Raw genomic sequence first — 19,837 nt, forward strand, 5'->3', positions numbered from 1 at the left:
CAGTTACCCTGGGTAAACATAGTACCTTTCCTTTCCTTAGTCCAGTTACCCTGAGTAAACATAGTACCTTTCCTTTCCTTAGTCCAGTTACCCTGGGTAAACATAGTACATTTCTTTCTTTCTTTCTTTCTTTCTTTCTTTCTTTCTTTCTTTCTTTCTTTCTTTCTTTCTCTCATTAGCAGGCAACAGTGCAGCACTATCTCTCTCTCTGTGTTTCTGGCACAACAGCGCCCCTACTGGTACTCATTATACTGGTGCTCATTAATGAACACATAGGTGAACACACGGACACGGACATTGCTGTTCCTTGGGAGTGGGTTGCACCACTCAAAAAGTATAAGCCCTGAATAAAGTATGCCCCCACCCCCCCACCCCGTTGGGAGACATAAACATATACAGTGAGGGGGGAAAAGGGGTGGGGTGGGGTTGAATTCAGATTTTACAAGGGGCCGGTTTCGAATTGCAGCCGTCCGTAGTTGCCCTTTGAGAGCGGTTTTGAAGGAGTCTAGGGATTGCACTTGTCTTAATGACAGTTGGTAAGGCGGTACACATTGTTGTGGCACAGGAGCGAGACTTTTGGAAGTTGAGGTCCAACCCTTCTTTTCCCCTCTACACCAAATCTCGTTGGCGTGATCAATAAGCTAAAAGTACATTGTGGGCTTGTGTCCAGTGGAAACCTCGTATGAATCTGATCTCAGGTCAGAATGGGCTAATATAGGAAACTTCCAGTGTTTGTACACAGTGAGTCATGTTCCCAAACAGATTCAAAGATGGCTCCAACCCCTCATTCTATTGGCCGCCGAGCCATGTCACTTCAGGCTTCGGGTTGTTTGTTGCTGCTCAGCTCCTGGCCCTGGGAGGGACACATCGGATATTTGCGCTCGCAATGGCTAAATATGGCATTAAATATCACACCCGGTTAGAAATAGTCTCCCCGCGGTCTCATGTTGCAGTGAAACCGGTCTCAAAGTCACTCTTTTAGCATAGAAATTAACGCAAACAACAACTGCAGATTTTTCCATTCATGTAACATTACAAAACCTGCACTGCATTAACACAAATAGTAATCTTCCTGTTGCATTTGACTATTTATATCCTTTTTGAATGACTACCAAACAACTATGGAAGATATCTCGCTAATATATAATAATAATAATAATAATAATAATAATAATAATAATAATAATAATAATAATAATAATAATAACAATAATAATAATAATAATAATAATATATAGAGTTATAACCTGGCAAGATAACTATACACGACCCAAACCTCCACCAAAGTATCATTTTTGCTTTAACCCATTTTGGACTGAGGTTGATAAAAAAAAGGTTTCTAAATCCTAACATTTCTCTGAGAATTTTTTTTATGTCAGTGGTGCTCAACCTTTTTCATGTCAAGGACCCCCAGAATTATCTCTATTGGGCCACGGTCGGACCCCCATCTCAAAATATGTAGTTCCAGCAGGGACCCCGACCCCCCCAGAAGCAAATATTTTAGTTAAAAATGTTCACTCTGAAATATACAGTATATTCAATGATTTGCGCCACATTTTAATGATTTTTCAAAAAATAGCAGACCTACAAGCTCGTAGCGCGCCACTCGGTGGCGCGCTATGAGCTTGTAGATCTGCTATTTTTTCAATAGCTACATTATAACAATGCACCAAAAGGGGTTTGCGCCCAAAATGGTTTAAGTACAACCAAAGCCCTTTGGGGGCCCTTTGGTAGGCCTTGTTGTGTGACGATAGGGGACTGGCAGGGCACCAGAGTGCATTCACTTACAAGGTGACGCATCGAACTCAGGCTTAGATTTCCACTCAAGAATTCACCACAAAAGTGGACCAACAAACAGAGACCAGACAGAGGAAACACTCTCATGCCAATAGATGCTTCTAACGTGGCAATTATACAAGCTCCCTCAGGAGCAGTATTATTCGTCTCCATCGAAAGGAACATGACCCCAGAAAGCATCAAATCAACTCACTCACAGTGACCACACACACTCATACTGTACAAACATGCCTGTTGAAACCCTGCTTAACGTACAGTAGCCTATTGACGTTCACTGTAGGACACATTATTATGTTGATGTATGATATGTATGATAACGGCATCCTAAGGTTAGCAAGGAATATCACCTCTAGGAAGCCTTCAGGGAGGAGATATGGTGTTCCAGCATACAATAAGGTCAGACTAAAGAGGTCCTTTGTCCACCAGTCGACCTTGAGGCTTAATCAGGAGTTGTAGAAGCCACGGGGTAATCTAAGCGGTGGATGTTGCTCTTGTCTTCATGTCTTTATGTATGTGAATTGTCTTGTTCTTTGTGTTATGTCAAATGTGTGTATGTGTGTTCTGCATACTTGGCTGCTGTGTCGCAAGACAAATTTCAGTGTGAACTGACAATAAAGTACTATATCATATCATACAAGTAAGACGCGCAAACGCGTGAAGCGAACGCAGCTCGTGTGTGTGTGGTTGTATAAGCAAGTGTTGGCTTATTGCTTTTCTAAAACGGTTACAAACATACAGTATAGCAATATTAACCTAATAAAACGATTACATTCACAAAATATAGCTACGCTTTGCGCCCACCAGAGCAAGCCACATCACTTCCTTGTTTTGCTCGGCAAGTATAGGCTATGTGACGGGAGAATAGCGCTTGATGTCTTTACGGGGCTGCCTGGAGCCACACATTCACAGTCATATGAGCCGGGCGGTGATTTTAGACGCCCCGCACGGCATGGGTTCGTAAGGCAATCAAGCGCTCCCCTTCCCCAGTACAGCCACAGAGCTGCGGAATCAGCTGGGAATGATATGAAGTGATTGAAGGAGTGGGTTATCGGTGAAATTTACAACGGTCACGTGACGGTATGACCAGCCAATCAGAATCAAGTATTGGGACTAACCGTTTTAGAATGAACAATTAAGGCTGCTATTCGTAACATTGATGAGCTGCTCGAGGTACTTGAACCCGGGTCTCCTCCATGAGAGGAACCGGCCCACACTTTATCATCCACATGCACGTCCGTTTTCAGAGAGATACTTTAGTATACACACACAATATACTGGAGGACGTCAGGTTCACTGTCCCTCGCCAGTCCTCGGGCCTCCTGGGTCATCATAGCTTATGATAGCTAGACCAGCATTTTAAGGTTTTATGACATTCATTTTCATTTATTTTTCTTTTTCTTTTTTCTTTTAGGTTTTATGACCTCAATTACACCCAAAAAACCTGAACTTTGAACATTCAGTGGATTTTCTGTGGTCTGAAGTTTTCTTTGGGGTTTGGAAGCCTTTTGAGCTACAATGAAAACAGGCAACACAGTGAAACAGTGACATCTGCTGGCAAACCCATTGACATATATGGAATTTGCAGGATCTTACATCACTTACTGCCGGCAAATCAGAGCACCTGTTTGAGCCAGAAAACCCCAGATCACAGAAAATCTACTGAATGTTAAAAGTTCATGTTTTTTGGGTGCAATTGAGATTAGAAAACCTAAAAAAAATAAGAACAATTCCAAAACCTTTTTTTTAATGTCACAATCCCTTTAACTCAGCTACTGCACTGGACACGAAGTAGCAGTGGCGTGCACAGATAAGACACTAGGGGGTGCTAGACCCCCTGCCCATTTGGCAATGTGCTCTTAAAAAAGAAAAAAAAATTGTAGTGTGTGGACCATGGTGACAATCTAAAGCTATGTTTCTATGTCAGTGGTTCTTCGATAAAAAAAAATCACACCAGTGTGAACCAAGTGGTGCAACTCCCGTCTATTGGTTCTCTGTATCGTTCCAATTTGTATCGTTCCAATTTCTTCTCTGTATCGTTCCAATTTCTTCTCTGTATCGTTTGCGTCCAGGATTGTATGTTAACTAGTTAATAATTAACTAGTTAACTTACAATCCTCTTAACGGCACTATTTTGTTGACGCGCGATTAACGCACTGTGACGTTTGACAGAATGGTTGAGAGATGCATGTGAAATTGTGAATCAGGCAGTCAGTGAGCCCCGCCTCTCCCCCCCCCCCCCCTCTCTCTCTCTCTCTCTCTCTCTCTCTCTCTATTTCTCTCCCGTCAGCCTGTGCCGTGTGCGTAGTCACAGTGTGGGCTGGGGGAGTTGAGCTGTGAGCAGTGCACTCGTCAGTCGTCAGCTAGGCTGAATGCCTCCTTTGGACTCGTTATTAATTAATTTGCTCCACAATGTGTTAGATCAGAATCGGGCATTGGGAAAAAGCAAAACTGTGGCCGTTTTGCTTGACAAATATAGCAGTCAGTTGTAAAAGCTTGATGCTACACAGACCATGCTAATGCTAAAGCTAATGTTGACTTTAGCATTAGCATGGTCTGTGTAGCATCAAGCTGACATAGAGCACCGAAGTCCTGACGTAACTCGCTCATCCCGACGATTCCCCTGGTTCACGGAAGTAGTTTCTCTATGGAGAATAACATGGGGTGATCTTAATATCGTCTACTATAAGCGTTGTGGTCCAAAAATAAACAAGCTGTCTCGGCGTTATTGTCAGGGAGGTGTCTCTGTATCGTTTGCAACAGTCAGTCACTCATATATGATACAGTCTGCTTCTAGCGAAAATCTAACTAATTCAGCAGCAGTAACATTAGCGTTTTCTCTCAGTCAGTTGATTCTTCATATCCATGTGAGTGAAGCGGCCGAGATGACATGTTTATTTTTCAAACACAGTTCTTATATGAATCAATCTAAAACTCCTCCTATGGTGATTTCAATGCAACTAAACAAATACATGAACCTGGGGACTGACGCCCTCTACTGAAAGTGACGTCAGACTTCGGTGCTCTATAGCATGACTGCGTGCGTGCTTGTGTAGCGCGCAGGAGAGAGAGAGGCAGGGAAGGGGGGCTCTCGTCTGGAAGTGTGTGTGTGTGTGTGTGTGTGTGTGTGTGTGTGTGTGTGTGTGTGTGTTTATGATTTTGTTTCCCTCTTCCATGGCATTCTCTGTATCGTTTGCGTCCAGCAGGTGCCAGCCATGTCACATACTTCTCTCGTTCCAATTTCACGCATGCGCACACCACTCGTGCTCAAGACGGATACATGATACATGATACATGATACATGATACATGATTCATACGGACATTGCTGGATGTAGAAGTGGTTGCACCACTTAAAAAAATAGCAGACCTACAAGCTCATAGTGCGCCACTCGGTGGCGCGCTATGAGCTTGTAGATCTGCTATTTTTCAATAGCTAAAGCATATCATAATGCTAACACCAAATGGGTTCCTGCCCCGAAATGGGTTAAGGCAAACCAGCCGGTTTCACGCGCTGCACAAGGTGCCCTTTTTTTCACTTGAGCACCTCCTGCCCCTCTAAATGTGTGTGCACGCCCCTGCCAAGTAGGCTGCTGAGCCACGTCAGAATGCCCATTTGATCACGGGAAATATATTGATATTTGAGCTTCTTAGTTCTACTACCTGACCACAGGGTCTAAATGTACTGTATCAGTGGAACAGTGTTGTTTTCGTCGACTAAAACTAAGACGAAAAGTGTTCGTCGACTACCTTTTTTTCACTGACGAAAACTAAATGGAAACTAAATGAAAACTAAGCTACGATGACTAAAACTGAGACTAAATGTGTTGACAATTTCGTCAACAGATCAAAAACTAGACTAAAATGTTAGGAAGGGACTATAGTGGACAAGAGATCCAGTATGAGTCATTTTACACTTGGTTGCATGCTGAAAATAGCTGATCTACAAGCTCACAACACGTCCGGGCTATTTTCAGCAAGTGTAAAATCAGTCATTACGACGGCATCAAGGCCCGTCGAAATACATTTTACATTAAGATGCCACTTTCTAACAGTCAAGTTGGTTCTGTTGGTATAGTTGACATGTTGGTCTAGTTGACATGTTGGTATAGTTGACATGTTGGTATAGTTGACATGTTGGTCTAGTTGACATGTTGGTATAGTTGACATGTTGGTATAGTTGACATGTTGGTCTAGTTGACATGCACACATTAGCTGAACGTAGCCGCTATACATTTTCTTATAGTCCCTCAACCAGCTATCCTTTATCAGATCAGATTTATAAGATTATCTGATGTGAGGTTTATCATTCCAGCAGCAACCATCAGCAATGCGTCCATCACATTCCATGCCATTGTGTTATTTCAGCTACTCAAATGTCCAAAACCAAGACAATTGTGTGCAATGCATATTATACAAATTCGAACAGTGAACTTTGTATATGTGCTTTTGTAAAATATATATAAGAAAAAGAAACAAAAAAGAAGGTGACAACTCTATTCTATAGAGCGTCGCAGTCCCGCCCCCTTTCATGACGACGCCAGGCCCAGGAAATAGTTCCCAATGCATTTTCCCCTCATAGACATTTCAAAACGTATTTATTTAAAGACCTTTTAAGCGTCGTACGAAGCCAACTCTTGTCGTGACAAATCATGACGACGAACACAATATTTTGGACCAAATAAATAATTACAAAGAAGAAAATCAACAAAATAAAGTGTTTTAACCTGCCGTTTCTTTCTTCTTTCTAATTATTTGTTCGGCCCGACATTTTTTGTTTGTTGTCATGATTTGTCACGACAAGAGTTGTCTTTGTCCGCGGCGTAAACGTCTTTAACCCATTCTGGGCGGGAACCCCTTTTGGTGTTTTAAACATTATGTTATGATTTAGCTATTGAAAAATAGCAGATCTACAAGCTCATAGCGCGCCACGAGCTTGTAGGTCTGCTATTTTTGAAAAATCGTAAAAATGTGGCGCAAATCTTTTGAATATATATTCTTTCAAAGTGAATGTTTTTAACTCAGGTCTAAACGTTTTTAAATAAATACTTTCTGAAAATTAACGGGGATTTCTTTTCTGGGTCTCTCTCTCTCTCTCTCTCTCTCTCTCTCTCTCTCTCTCTCTCTCTCTCTCTCTCTCTCTCTCTCTCTCTCGCGACTGCGACGCTCTATTTGATCCTGGGCTCAATTCCCGCTGCATGCCATGCGATGCAACCACGATGCTGCTGCCATACAGGGACTTACTGAGCGTTGGTTGAGTCCATACTGTACTCCTCCTGATACCTGCACGCAGCAACACATGGGCACACACACACGGGCACACACACACGGGCACACACACACGGGGGGACACACGGGCACACACACACGGGCACACACACACACACACACACACACACACACACGGGCACACACAGGTTAGGAGACAGCTGGGAGGGGAGAGATTAAGTCACACACAGTGGCATGCTGCAGCATCCTCAGTGTTCAAAAGCACGCTTATACAACATTCTGGCTAAGACTGACTAGAAGATGATGCATTCTCAGCAACAGGGGTGTTGCATACAGTAGGTTTCCTTATTCCTTATTTCTGACTCACAGAGGTGTTGGATATAGGTTTGCATACTGTAGGTGTTGCATAGGTTTCCTTATTTCTTTCTGACTCACACTAACTCACAACTGTAAGGCAGCAATAATTGTGCAGATTGAAATGTTATAATGTGGTGGTGGTGTACTTGTCTCCTTTAATTTGGGGGGAAAAGTACCTTACCCAATGAAGAAAATAATGGATAATGACTGCCGTCGACAAGAAACAATCATTTTGGACCTGACAAAATTCGAGTTTTCAGAGTATACACAAATGCACTGTAAAGAAATATCATAGGTCCATTTGAATACATCTGTACAGTCTCGGAGTTGCAACACGGAAAAAGCAACACTGAGGATTTTACGGCGCATGCTTCCAACGAGGGCACATGCAATGAGGCGATAAAGCTATACAATAGAAATCGATCAGCGATGTATAAAGACTATAAAAGACAGCGTACAGTACACAAGGCCAGAGCTAGAAGATGGGACACTGTAAATGCAAACCACGGGGGATGTGGTGAGCCCTCCCCCCTCCTTGTCTATCTACTGTACGACAGGGGTGGTGCAACGTTGACGATGCAGAGGGCCACTAGACTGTACTTCCACACGCACTCCCGATGGGCCACATCAATGCATATTACTGTCGTAGCAAAAAAATTGCCGATCTACAAGCTCAAAACGCGTCGCACTGCGACGCGTTTTGAGCTTGTAGATCGGCTATTTTTTATTTGCTATATTTGAATTGAAATCCTGATTTTATTTTGAATTTTTGAATTGAAATCCTGAAAAGTAACCTTTTTTTATTTAATTTCAAATGCATTTAGTTATAGTTATGTTAACTTTATGAACTAAATAGAAAACACAATAACACTTTAACACATTTTGGGGCGGGAACCCCTTTTGGTGTTTTAAACATTGTTATAATTTAGCTATTGAAAAATAGCAGATCTACAAGCAGACCTACAAGCTCATAGCGTGCCACCGAGTGGCGCGCTATGAGCTTGTAGGTCTGCTATTTTTGAAAATGTGCCTCAAATCTTTCAGAAAATTGTCATGATTTAGATTTTTTTTATTTTTTATGTCATGGGTTAATACTAGTAATTAGCTGAAATAAATAATATATCAGCATTCTGGTATTAACCTGAGGGCCACATTAAAGGAGAATTCCATGCTAGAATGCTTTCTTATCTTTCTTACCTTTCTTTGTAGTCGTTACGTCCCCACCAAAGAGGTCCAGGTGTTTTTTTTGTGCAAAAACTCCTTATTGGCTATTTTCCCTACCATAAGCCCTCAATGAATTGCATTGCATTGAATGGGAATTGAATGGGGCTATGGGGTGTTATGCTAATTCACTTATTTCCATCGAAATAAGTAGTAAACTGTGCCGCTTGGGATATTATTTACATTATGAAGAGAGGATATATACAAGAAAATTGTCATTTTGAGCGATGGAAATAAGCGAATTAGCACAACACCCCATAGCCCAATTCAATTCCCATTCCATTCAACGCAATTCATTGAGGGCTTATGGTAGGGGAAATAGCCAATAAGGAGCTTTTGCACAAAATAACACCTGAACCTCTTTGGTGGGGACGTAACGACTACAAAGAAAGGTAAGAAAGCCTTTTAGTATGGAATTCTCCTTTAAGTGAAGGTGTCGGGGGCCGCATCATGTGGCCCCCGGGCCGCCAGTTGCATGCCCCCATGTATGATCTACGACGTGATTGGTTGGAGCACGGGGATGTCAAGGAGACACGAATGCTTGTTTATACGCTGAGCGCAGCTGTGTGGCAACGCATTGATTAGCAACGCTGCATGACGAAGACAGATAACGGCGGTGGTCAGCAGGTCAAAACAAGGTCAACCTTTACAGACAATGATCTGAAGGACAGAATGGGAAGCGGTACTTGTGTTCACCATAAGGGGGCGCTGCTGCACTGCTTAGGGCTGCAAATGAATTATCTGAACAAATATTCTATTGATTACTTTTTCAATTGATTGAACAATTGAGAAGGTTTTTTTTAACCCATTTTTAACCCATTTTGACCTGAGATCAGATTCTAAAAATGTCTGTTTGAAAATGACAGTTTTCTGAAAAAGCTATGTTTCTATGTCAGTCGTTCTCATAGCGCGCCACCGAGCTTGTAGATCTGCTATTTTTCAATAGCTAAAGCATAACGTAATGCTAACACCAAAAGGGGTTCCCGCCTAAAATGGGTTAAATTATCTGCTGCATTTCTAATACAGTTTACGCTGAGGCGTATTGAAAGCCATTGTAACAAACTTTAGCTCTGGCCTATACAGTAGTGTACAATTACATTAAATCTACATCTACAGTAGATGACGGTGCCTCAATGCTGCCTCAACCCATTCTGACCTGAGATCAGATTCTAACGCACAGAAGAATGGTGGTTCTTTAACGCATTTTGACCTGAGATCAGATTTAAAAAAATGTCTTCTAAATCCTGACAGTTTTAAAAAATAGCAGATCTACAAGCTCATAGCGCGCCACCGAGTGGCACGCTATGAGCTTGTATAGATCTGCTATTTTACAATAGCTAAAGCATAACATAATGCTAACACCAAAAGGGGTTCCCGCCCATGGGTTAATGGGTTTAAAACTATCCTTTGTCCCGGCTGCTATTCAGCTGCTGAACAGCAGATAGCAGATAGATTGGCCTCTTTACACAGTTTGCCCACTATTGCACGTTTTGCTGACTCTGCTACTTGTGAATGTAATTAATTATCTGTCTCTAGTGTCTGTTGGGATTTAGTCTTTTTGTAATGAGTATGTTGAATGTCGTTTGATGTACGTATATTTTTTACTATTGCCTGGCTGCAAACCAATTTCCCGCAAGGGACAATAAAGTAACGTTGAAACCTTGCACAGCTCAGAGGTCTCGTTCTTCTCCACAAAGCACTGTGATTGTAATTTTACAATAATCAGCAGAGTCAATTCCCTGTGTCCATTGTGTTTCTATAATTGTCTAGTCAAGTTAATTGATTTGTTCCATTCATTGTGCGTGATTACATTCGGCGTGATTTCACATTCGCTTATTCAGTTTCATCACTCCGTTGTGCAGCAAATATTTAATGGATTACAGTAATATAGAATTCCCCATAATCAGTAACACATACTGTAGGTGAAGTGGTCCTTTAATGAAACAATGAGTGTTTTTGGCTGTGGTTCTGTACGCAACAGCACAGGGCCAGCACAAAGTCCCTGCTTTATTGCTACTGTAGATACAGTAGAGGAGCCCATATAGGCCTATATGTTTGTCACCTTTTGCCTCCTATTATGTTCTGACATCTTGCACATTTTAAGAGTCAAGATGACATGGCACAGCTAGGTCTTGTATCTGTTGTTTTGCGTACAGCATGTTCCTGACGAAACAAACTGCTTCTCTCTGTTATTGAAAACAAGCACTTCCAAACTCTGACACTTAAAAATAATCAAATGCAGGGCATTTCTTGACAGAAAGTAGCTCATAACGTTTCTATGGTGGATTTTTATAAAACAAAAACTTTGCAGATAGAAAGAGGATAATTCTGTTCGCATGAATGGGGCTGTCAAGGCCAGGAAGTAGTTTTTTGTCACTCAGTGGGCGTTCCCGCATAACTTCCAGGTACGATGATGTCACGCGCATACCCTCTATAGTCCGATTCCATCTGTTCATAGCAGAACTACTTCACAGCAGAACTACTTCACCACCGATCTGTGTCTACTGTACTTCTGTTCATAGCAGAACTACTTCACCACCAATCTGTGTCTACTGTACTTCTGTTCATAGCAGAACTACTTCACCACCAATCTGTGTCTACTGTACTTCTGTTCATAGCAGAACTACTTCACCACCGATCTGTGTCTACTGTACTTCTGTTCATAGCAGAACTACTTCACCACCGATCTGTGTCTACTGTACTTCTGTTCATAGCAGAACTACTTCACCACCAATCTGTGTCTACTGTACTTCTGTTCATAGCAGAACTACTTCACCACCGATCTGTGTCTACTGTACTTCTGTTCATAGCAGAACTACTTCACCACCAATCTGTGTCTACTGTACTTCTGTTCATAGCAGAACTACTTCACCACCGATCTGTGTCTACTGTACTTCTGTTCATAGCAGAACTACTTCACCACCGATCTGTGTCTACTGTACTTCTGTTCATAGCAGAACTACTTCACCACCGATCTGTGTCTACTGTACTTCTGTTCATAGCAGAACTACTTCACCACCAATCTGTGTCTACTGTACTTCTGTTCATAGCAGAACTACTTCACCACCGATCTGTGTCTACTGTACTTCTGTTCATAGCAGAACTACTTCACCACCGATCTGTGTCTACTGTACTTCTGTTCATAGCAGAACTACTTCACCACCGATCTGTGTCTACTGTACTTCTGTTCATAGCAGAACTACTTCACCACCGATCTGTGTCTACTGTACTTCTGTTCATAGCAGAACTACTTCACCACCAATCTGTGTCTACTGTACTTCTGTTCATAGCAGAACTACTTCACCACCGATCTGTGTCTACTGTACTTCTGTTCATAGCAGAACTACTTCACCACCGATCTGTGTCTACTGTACTTCTGTTCATAGCAGAACTACTTCACCACCGATCTGTGTCTACTGTACTTCTGTTCATAGCAGAACTACTTCACCACCAATCTGTGTCTACTGTACTTCTGTTCATAGCAGAACTACTTCACCACCGATCTGTGTCTACTGTACTTCTGTTCATAGCAGAACTACTTCACCACCAATCTGTGTCTACTGTACTTCTGTTCATAGCAGAACTACTTCACCACCGATCTGTGTCTACTGTACTTCTGTTCATAGCAGAACTACTTCACCACCGATCTGTGTCTACTGTACTTCTGTTCATAGCAGAACTACTTCACCACCGATCTGTGTCTACTGTACTTCTGTTCATAGCAGAACTACTTCACCACCAATCTGTGTCTACTGTACTTCTGTTCATAGCAGAACTACTTCACCACCGATCTGTGTCTACTTTACTTCTGTTCATAGCAGAACTACTTCACCACCAATCTGTGTCTACTGTACTTCTGTTCATAGCAGAACTACTTCACCACCAATCTGTGTCTACTGTACTTCTGTTCATAGCAGAACTACTTCACCACCAATCTGTGTCTACTGTACTTCTGTTCATAGCAGAACTACTTCACCACCGATCTGTGTCTACTGTACTTCTGTTCATAGCAGAACTACTTCACCACCAATCTGTGTCTACTGTATTTCTGTTCATAGCAGAACTACTTCACCACCAATCTGTGTCTACTGTACTTCTGTTCATAGCAGAACTACTTCACCACCGATCTGTGTCTACTGTACTTCTGTTCATAGCAGAACTACTTCACCACCGATCTGTGTCTACTGTACTTCTCCCCATGACGTCATGTAATCAAAGCGTAACCACCACCTCCTTGAAATACTCCTCTTGCCTCATCACTGATTGACCCAGAAACCCCCCAGTTACCTCCGAGGAACACTGTTCAAAAAGCATGGAATATGCATGTGTATATTACAGGAAACGCCCGTTAACCCATTCTGACCTGAGATCAGATTCATACGAGGTTTCCACTAGACACACACACTGGTCTGATTAACCCATTCTGACCTGAGATCAGATTCATACGAGGTTTCCACTGGACACACACTGGTCTGATTAAACTTTCCAACAAACTCCGGTAAACTCCCGAATTGTAACATCACACCTGTATATTACCGTATATTAACTGTACATGCTGCTAAACTTGAGGTTTACGGGCAAAATGCAGTGCCCATAATTGACGGGTATAAACTCCTCTTTTCACGCAGTGGAACTCCAAGGAGTTCATATAATACTTAACAGTTTATACTGCAGAACACCAGATATGTACCGTTTACAAAAAACACATCTATACTGTACAACTACTACAGTACAGCATCCCTCGAGGGCTACTGTGAACAGTGGCCCCTCCCACACCCTGTTCACTGTGAACAGTGGCCCCTCCCACACCCTGTTCACTGTGAACAGTGGCCCCTCCCACACCCTGTTCACTGTGAACAGTGGCCCCTCCCACACCCTGTTCACTGTGAACAGTGGCCCCTCCCACACCCTGTTCACTGTGAACAGTGGCCCCTCCCACACCCTGTTCACTGTGAACAGTGGCCCCTCCCACACCCTGTTCACTGTGAACAGTGGCCCCTCCCACACCCCACCACCCCAGTGTTCAACAAAACATCTACAAATCCCTTGTGGTGCTTATTGTTAAGGTCTCATCTCTCCTCTTCATCTCTGTTTCTGAAAAAATAATTAACTTCATTTCAAAAGAAATGAATTAATATTTAATTCAAAGCCTGGCTTCTGTTCACACCGCTGAAGGCTGATCTATTTAAAAAAAAAAGTATTTAAGTCTTCTGAAGGAATCGTCATAAAGCCTTTTGCTTAGTTCATACTCTATAGTATATGGTACTGTATGACAGAGTTGGACGCCGAAAAGCAGATCTACAAGCTCACATGGCGAGGCATACTGTATATACCAGTGTTGTTTTCGTCGACTAAAACTAAGATGGAAAATGTTCGTCGACTACCTTTTTCAACTGACAAAAACTAAATGGAAACTAAATAGAAAGCTATGATGACTAAAACTAAGACTAAATGTATTGACAATTTCGTCAACAAATAAAAACTAGACTAAAATGTTAGGTAGGTAAGAGACTAGTGGACAAGAAATCCAGTATAAGTAATTTTACACTTGGTTGCATGCTGAAAATAGCCGATCTACAAGGCTTGTAGATCGGCTATTTTCAGCGAGTGAAGAAAACAGTCACTACGACGGCATCAAGGCCCACCAAAATACATTTTAGTCGACTAAATCAACTGTAGATTTAGTCGACTAAAATCCTAAGATATTTAGTGGACTAAAACTAGACTAAACACTAAAACATTCCAGCTGACTAAAATGTGACTAAAACAAAATGAAAATATTCAAGAGACTATGACTAAAACTAAAATCAAAATGTGCTGCCAAAAACAACACCGGTATATACATTAGGCTTTTTCTGAATTGAGTGGAGTCGGTCTGCCAAGAAGTGCCGAGAACTAATATGTTCTCACTTGGCAAGCGAGACTTTGAGAGTGTAAAGCTATTGATGAATGTCTGGCCAGCCTAGCCACCATTACAGCCAGGCAGTCGTTAGGACAGGTAAGGTAAGGTGGTGTAAAGGGCAGTCCATACTCTCTCCGACCACCGAACTTTTCGTCGGAAAGATCTGACTTAATTTTTTTCTCCGAAGTAGAGTTCGGCGAGTCACAACATCTGGGAGTGCAGCTTTCAGAACAAACATTCGGAGGAATGCGTTTCAGAAGGTGCGAGTGACGTCATGTTGTAGTTGTACCGGAGCTTTCCGACGAAAAGTTCCATGGTCGGAGAAAGTATGGACAACTTTAGTTTTTTTCAACCAAGGTTCATGTTTTAGGTTGTTATTAGAGAAACTAAAAGGTGAGTGTTAATTTTCTTTCATTTGCTGCTTTCTTTCGTTTTGGGGATTTTAGCAGTTTTTGACAGGGGGGCGGGGGCATTCGAGCATTGGGCTAAATATGTATTTTTTTACAAAATATTATAGCGATTTATTATTTTATTATTTACTATAGTCCTAATAAACCCCAAGAAATTACATCTGGCCACAAAAGATCACAGGATCTATTGAATGTGACAAACTGACATATTGAGCCTATGACACACATGTAAGCCTTCCCCCAGTAGTACCTTCACATTCAGTAGATCATGTGATCTTCTGTGGCCAGATGTAATTTCCTGGGGTTTATATATAGTAAATAATAAATAAATAAATCACCATCACATTTGGTAAATAAATACATATTTAGCCCCATGCTCGAAGTGAAGCAAGTGAAAAAAACAGTCACTACGACGGCATCAAGGCCCACCAAAACACATTTTAGTCGACTGAATCAACTGTAGATTTAGTCGACTAAAATCCTGAGATATTTAGTCGACTAAAACTAGACTAAACACTAAAACATTCCAGGTGACTAAAATGTGACTAAAACTAAATGAAAGCTATTCAAGAGACTATGACTAAAAATAAAATCAACCGTTATATACTCTTTATATACAGTATACTAGTACATTATGTATCTGTAACGTACGGTCATTCTTCACTTTCAAGCATCAATGATCGCTGCGTTGCCGCGTGTCGTTGCATAAGTGGCTAATGAATTAATGATTGTCCATTTATAGAGACGCTCTCGGTACACTGTGCATAAGAACAAACTGCACGTGCTATATTCTATAATATGGTCAATATGTAACAACAACAAAGTCCGTTGAAAATTAACCCATTCTGACCTGAGATCAGATTCTATAAATGTCTTCTACATCCTTACAGTTTTCTGAAAAAGCTATGTTTCTATGTCTGTCGTTCTTCGATTTTTCAAAAAATAGCAGACCTACAAGCTCATAGAGACGAGTCTTGTGTGCGTCTTCCGGGTGCACCAAGATGGTGGATGATACGCTCGGATCACAACAACCCGAGCGAGATTTTTTCGCTGGATTTTCACGGATTAAAAGCCCAAATAATTCAGCGTATGCTCTAAAGGTAATACAACAATCTCGGCAGTGAAGGGGGTTGATTAAAATGCGGGTTAAGCGTGTAAAACAGTCAAACTGTTAACCCATTTTGACCTGAGATCAGATTCTAAAAATGTCAGTCGTTCTTCGATTTAAAAAAAATAGCAGACCTACAAGCTCGTAGCGCGCCACTCGGTGGCGCGCTATGAGCTTGTAGATCTGCTATTTTTCAATAGCTAAAGCATAGCATAATGCTAACACCAAAAGGGGTTCCCGCGCCCAAAATGGATTAATATGTAACCGTACACTGTAATGTATATATAGCTGGTTTGCGGTATAGGCTATATACATTACAGTGTACAATTTTCAATCAATCAATCAAGGGTCTAGACTCTAGACCCTTGATTGATTGATAAATTGTATCAGCAGTTTTCAGAATGCCTTTCTGTGTCTAATTCCTACGCTATGAGAGTGTTGTTCGTTTACCTCTGAGAGTGTAAAAGGTTACGGCCAAGGTCAATTTGGAGTATACTGAAAATGTACACGGTGCACTTTATAAACTAGTTCAAGAGTAAAAGAGTCTGCACACCAATCTGTGCCCTCAGAGTCCAGACACATCTTTTCCTTTAACCCATTCTGACCTGAGATCAGATTCTACAAAATGTCTTCTACATCCTGACAGTTTTCTGAAAAAGCTATGTTTCTATGTCAGTCGATTTTTCAAAAGATAGCAGATCTACAAGCTCATAGCGCGCCACTCGGTGGCGCGCTATGAGCTTGTAGATCTGCTCACCACTTATAGCAGTAAACGATATATCTGGGAGCAGAAATTGGACTCCTGTACTCCTGTTCTCTTGAGTTATATCACTGTCTTTGATCCGACACCCAGACTAATAGAGCAGTGGTTTTCAACTCTTTTTATTTATTGTGCCTTTGAGCCACGGAACCACCGTTTGATGACATTTAAAATGGTAAATGGTGCATTTATATAGCGCCTTTATCCAAGGCGCTATACATAGATTGTGCATTACATTCACCCATTCACACACACATGGCGGCGGAAGCCATGCAAGGTAAGGTACCAACCAGCACATCAGGAGCAATTTGGGGTTCAGTGTCTTTGCCCAAGGACACTTCGACATGTAGACAGGTGGAGGAGCCGGGATTCGAACCGCCGACCCATGGATCATTGGACGACCAGCTCTACCTCCTGAGCCACAGTCGCCCACATTTAACGTCTCTCAGACCCCAAACAAACAGGCAGACTTGATCAAAATGACAATTCGTCTACATTCTCTAATTGTGTCGACTTCTTGTAAATTAAGTAATGCAGATGTTTAAACAATAATGTAACTCTTGAAAGCGTACAATGGAACCAAACTTTGGTTTCATTTTACGCTCCCAGAGACTGGTTGAAAACCACTGTAATAGAACACCGAAGTCTGACATAAATATCGGTACACCCTGTGGTATTTCTGGTAGTATATACCATAGCGTACTGTGAAATTCCAAACGGTTACAGTATACGCCTATAGTTGTGAAGGGGAGGGATGATGTAAACATTAGAGGCTCACTCAGACACAAACAATAACATCTCTCTGCTGTACTGTACGTGAGCCACGTCTGATTGCTCTGCTCGCCGTTTATTAGCGTGATGATGATGATGGCCAATAAAGATGCTCCATTATGTCCTTCAGCAGCACGGAGGAGGAGGAGGCTGAGATAAACAGATGTTATCCTTGCTTCTAATATAAGAAGCAAGGATAACATCTGTTTATCTCAGCCTCCTGAGCTTGGTGAGAAGCATATGCTGCGTCACACGCACACGCGCACACGCGCACGCACGCATGCATGCATGCACGCACGCGCACACGCACGCACGCACACGCGCACATGCACGCACATGCACGCACGCACACGTAAACACACACTGCCTCCCGTTTTCAAACACCTTTCATGGAGTAATTCGCTTTGCATACTTTATTCGTAAAATAATTCAAACAGTACGTGAAGCATTTATATAGGCTATAAAAGGATAATAACACACACAGCTGCAGGTACTCTCTTAGCATCCTACAGTATGTGACACCGCTGATGAGGAAAGGGCATATCGTGCAACACGCTATCAAAGTCATTCTCTCCTCTTTTTAGCGCACGCCTAGGAATATCAACGTTCCCAAATGAATGGCTGAGCTACTGTAACTGTATACAGACAGGACGACACATGAACATAGAGGCTGGTGCAGCGGTTTAGCTTCGGTCAAAGTAACTCTTTACTTACATAAGCTGAGAACTCACTCTGTCCTCCAGGAACGACTGTGTGATGATTATGTGCATGCACCACATGGACGGCTGCAGCACTTTCTAGGGCGGGTGGGATTTGTAGTATTTTTACTTGCAGCAGGCAGGGGAGGAAAACTACAGTTTTGTCACCTTGGTCGATCTGTATACGCACGCATGCAGGCCAATCTGTGTGACATTACAGCTGACACGTATACAGCACAATGTACACCAGCTGGACAGTGCACGGCGGTACAAATCATTTATACCCACACAGCTAGATCATTACTTACTTGCAGTGACATTATTTTATTTCAACACTTTTATGTATAGGGAATGCAAGTCTGAGAAAAAGGTGGGTTTTGAGTGTGGTTTTAAACATGGTATTAAACATGGTTAAGTCTTGGCTTGCAAAGACATTGTGATGATGCACAATGTGCATCTGAATTATGTTTGTGCATGTTAGAAGTGGTAGATAATTACATGTATACACATGGTTTGAGTACTGAAAGAATACCTGGACTAAATGAAATTGCTTGCTCAGGGTGAGACAATGTTGGGTCTCTGCTCTGTATACAGTGTCTTGAGAGAGACAAACCTGCATCCCCCACCCACCCCTTTCCCCCCTCACTGTATGTTAGTTTTTCCCCTTTTTAAGTGGTGCGACAACTTCCTTAAGTGACTATGTGTGTGGCTGGCTGGCTGGCTGGGTGGGTGGCTGGGTGCGTCTGAGCACGGAAACAGCATGGTTGTTTTTCACCACCTGTGCGCAACCTAACACACACACACACAAACACACACGTACATATAAACTATATATATGGTGATTTCGGGTGTGCCAGTACAGTACATTACAGTACTGTAACTCCAGGGGACCAGTAAAGCCTGTGAGGTGGATCTCAGTGACCTTCTGGGCACGGTTGGAGCAGGTCAGAGAGATAAGGAGGTGCCTGCAGGGCCATGCAGCCATCACATTAGAGCTCCCGTCTTGCCTCTCCCTGACCTGCAGTGTGTGGTCTTTGTAGCAGAAAGACAGACACCGTTTCACCCTACAAGGCCTGAAACAGCTCCCACCGCTCTGTGAGGAGGTGCCCGACGTTGGCACTGCCTTCGTATAACATATACAGTATAGTATACTGTATACGTTATAGTCTCCCCACGCTGACGGACGGGTGCTACGCAGCAGCAGCAGGCATGGAGGAGGAGCAGAGGATGCAAGCCGCTGACATGGCAGAGGGAAGTATAGGGGTCAGTGGTGTTGTTTTTGTCGACTAAAACTAAGACGAAAACTAAATAGAAACGATATGAAAACTAAGATACGATGACTAAAACTAAGACTAAATATATTGACAATTTCATCAACAGATCAAAACTAGACTAAATGTTAGGAAGGGGACTAGAGATCCAGTATAAGTCAGCCATTAGTGTAAAATCAGCCATTAGTGTAAAATCAGCCATTACGACGGCATCATTTTAGTCGACTAAATCAACTGTAGATTTTGTCAACTAAAATCACATGACATTTAGTCGACTAAAACTAGACTAAACACTAAAACATTCCAGGTGACTAAAA

The 19,837-nt window shown here is 42.2% G+C and overlaps 1 protein-coding gene across 1 annotated transcript in view; it reads right to left on the reverse strand.

Moving 5' to 3' along the window:
* The window catches only part of kcnt1b (potassium sodium-activated channel subfamily T member 1b), a gene marked incomplete at both ends in the record, with an annotated part of 159,410 nt that overhangs the window by 92,426 nt on the left and 47,147 nt on the right, over nt 1-19,837 (reverse strand). The window contains one exon of the mRNA XM_083783435.1: nt 7,038-7,076. Within this exon, the coding sequence (XP_083639561.1) occupies nt 7,038-7,076 (39 nt within the window). The remainder of the gene's footprint in view (nt 1-7,037; nt 7,077-19,837) is intronic.

The sequence above is a fragment of the Protomyctophum parallelum genome (genome assembly GCF_964188405.1).
Source record: "Protomyctophum parallelum genome assembly, chromosome: 15".
NCBI classification, from domain to species: Eukaryota; Metazoa; Chordata; class Actinopteri; order Myctophiformes; family Myctophidae; genus Protomyctophum; species Protomyctophum parallelum.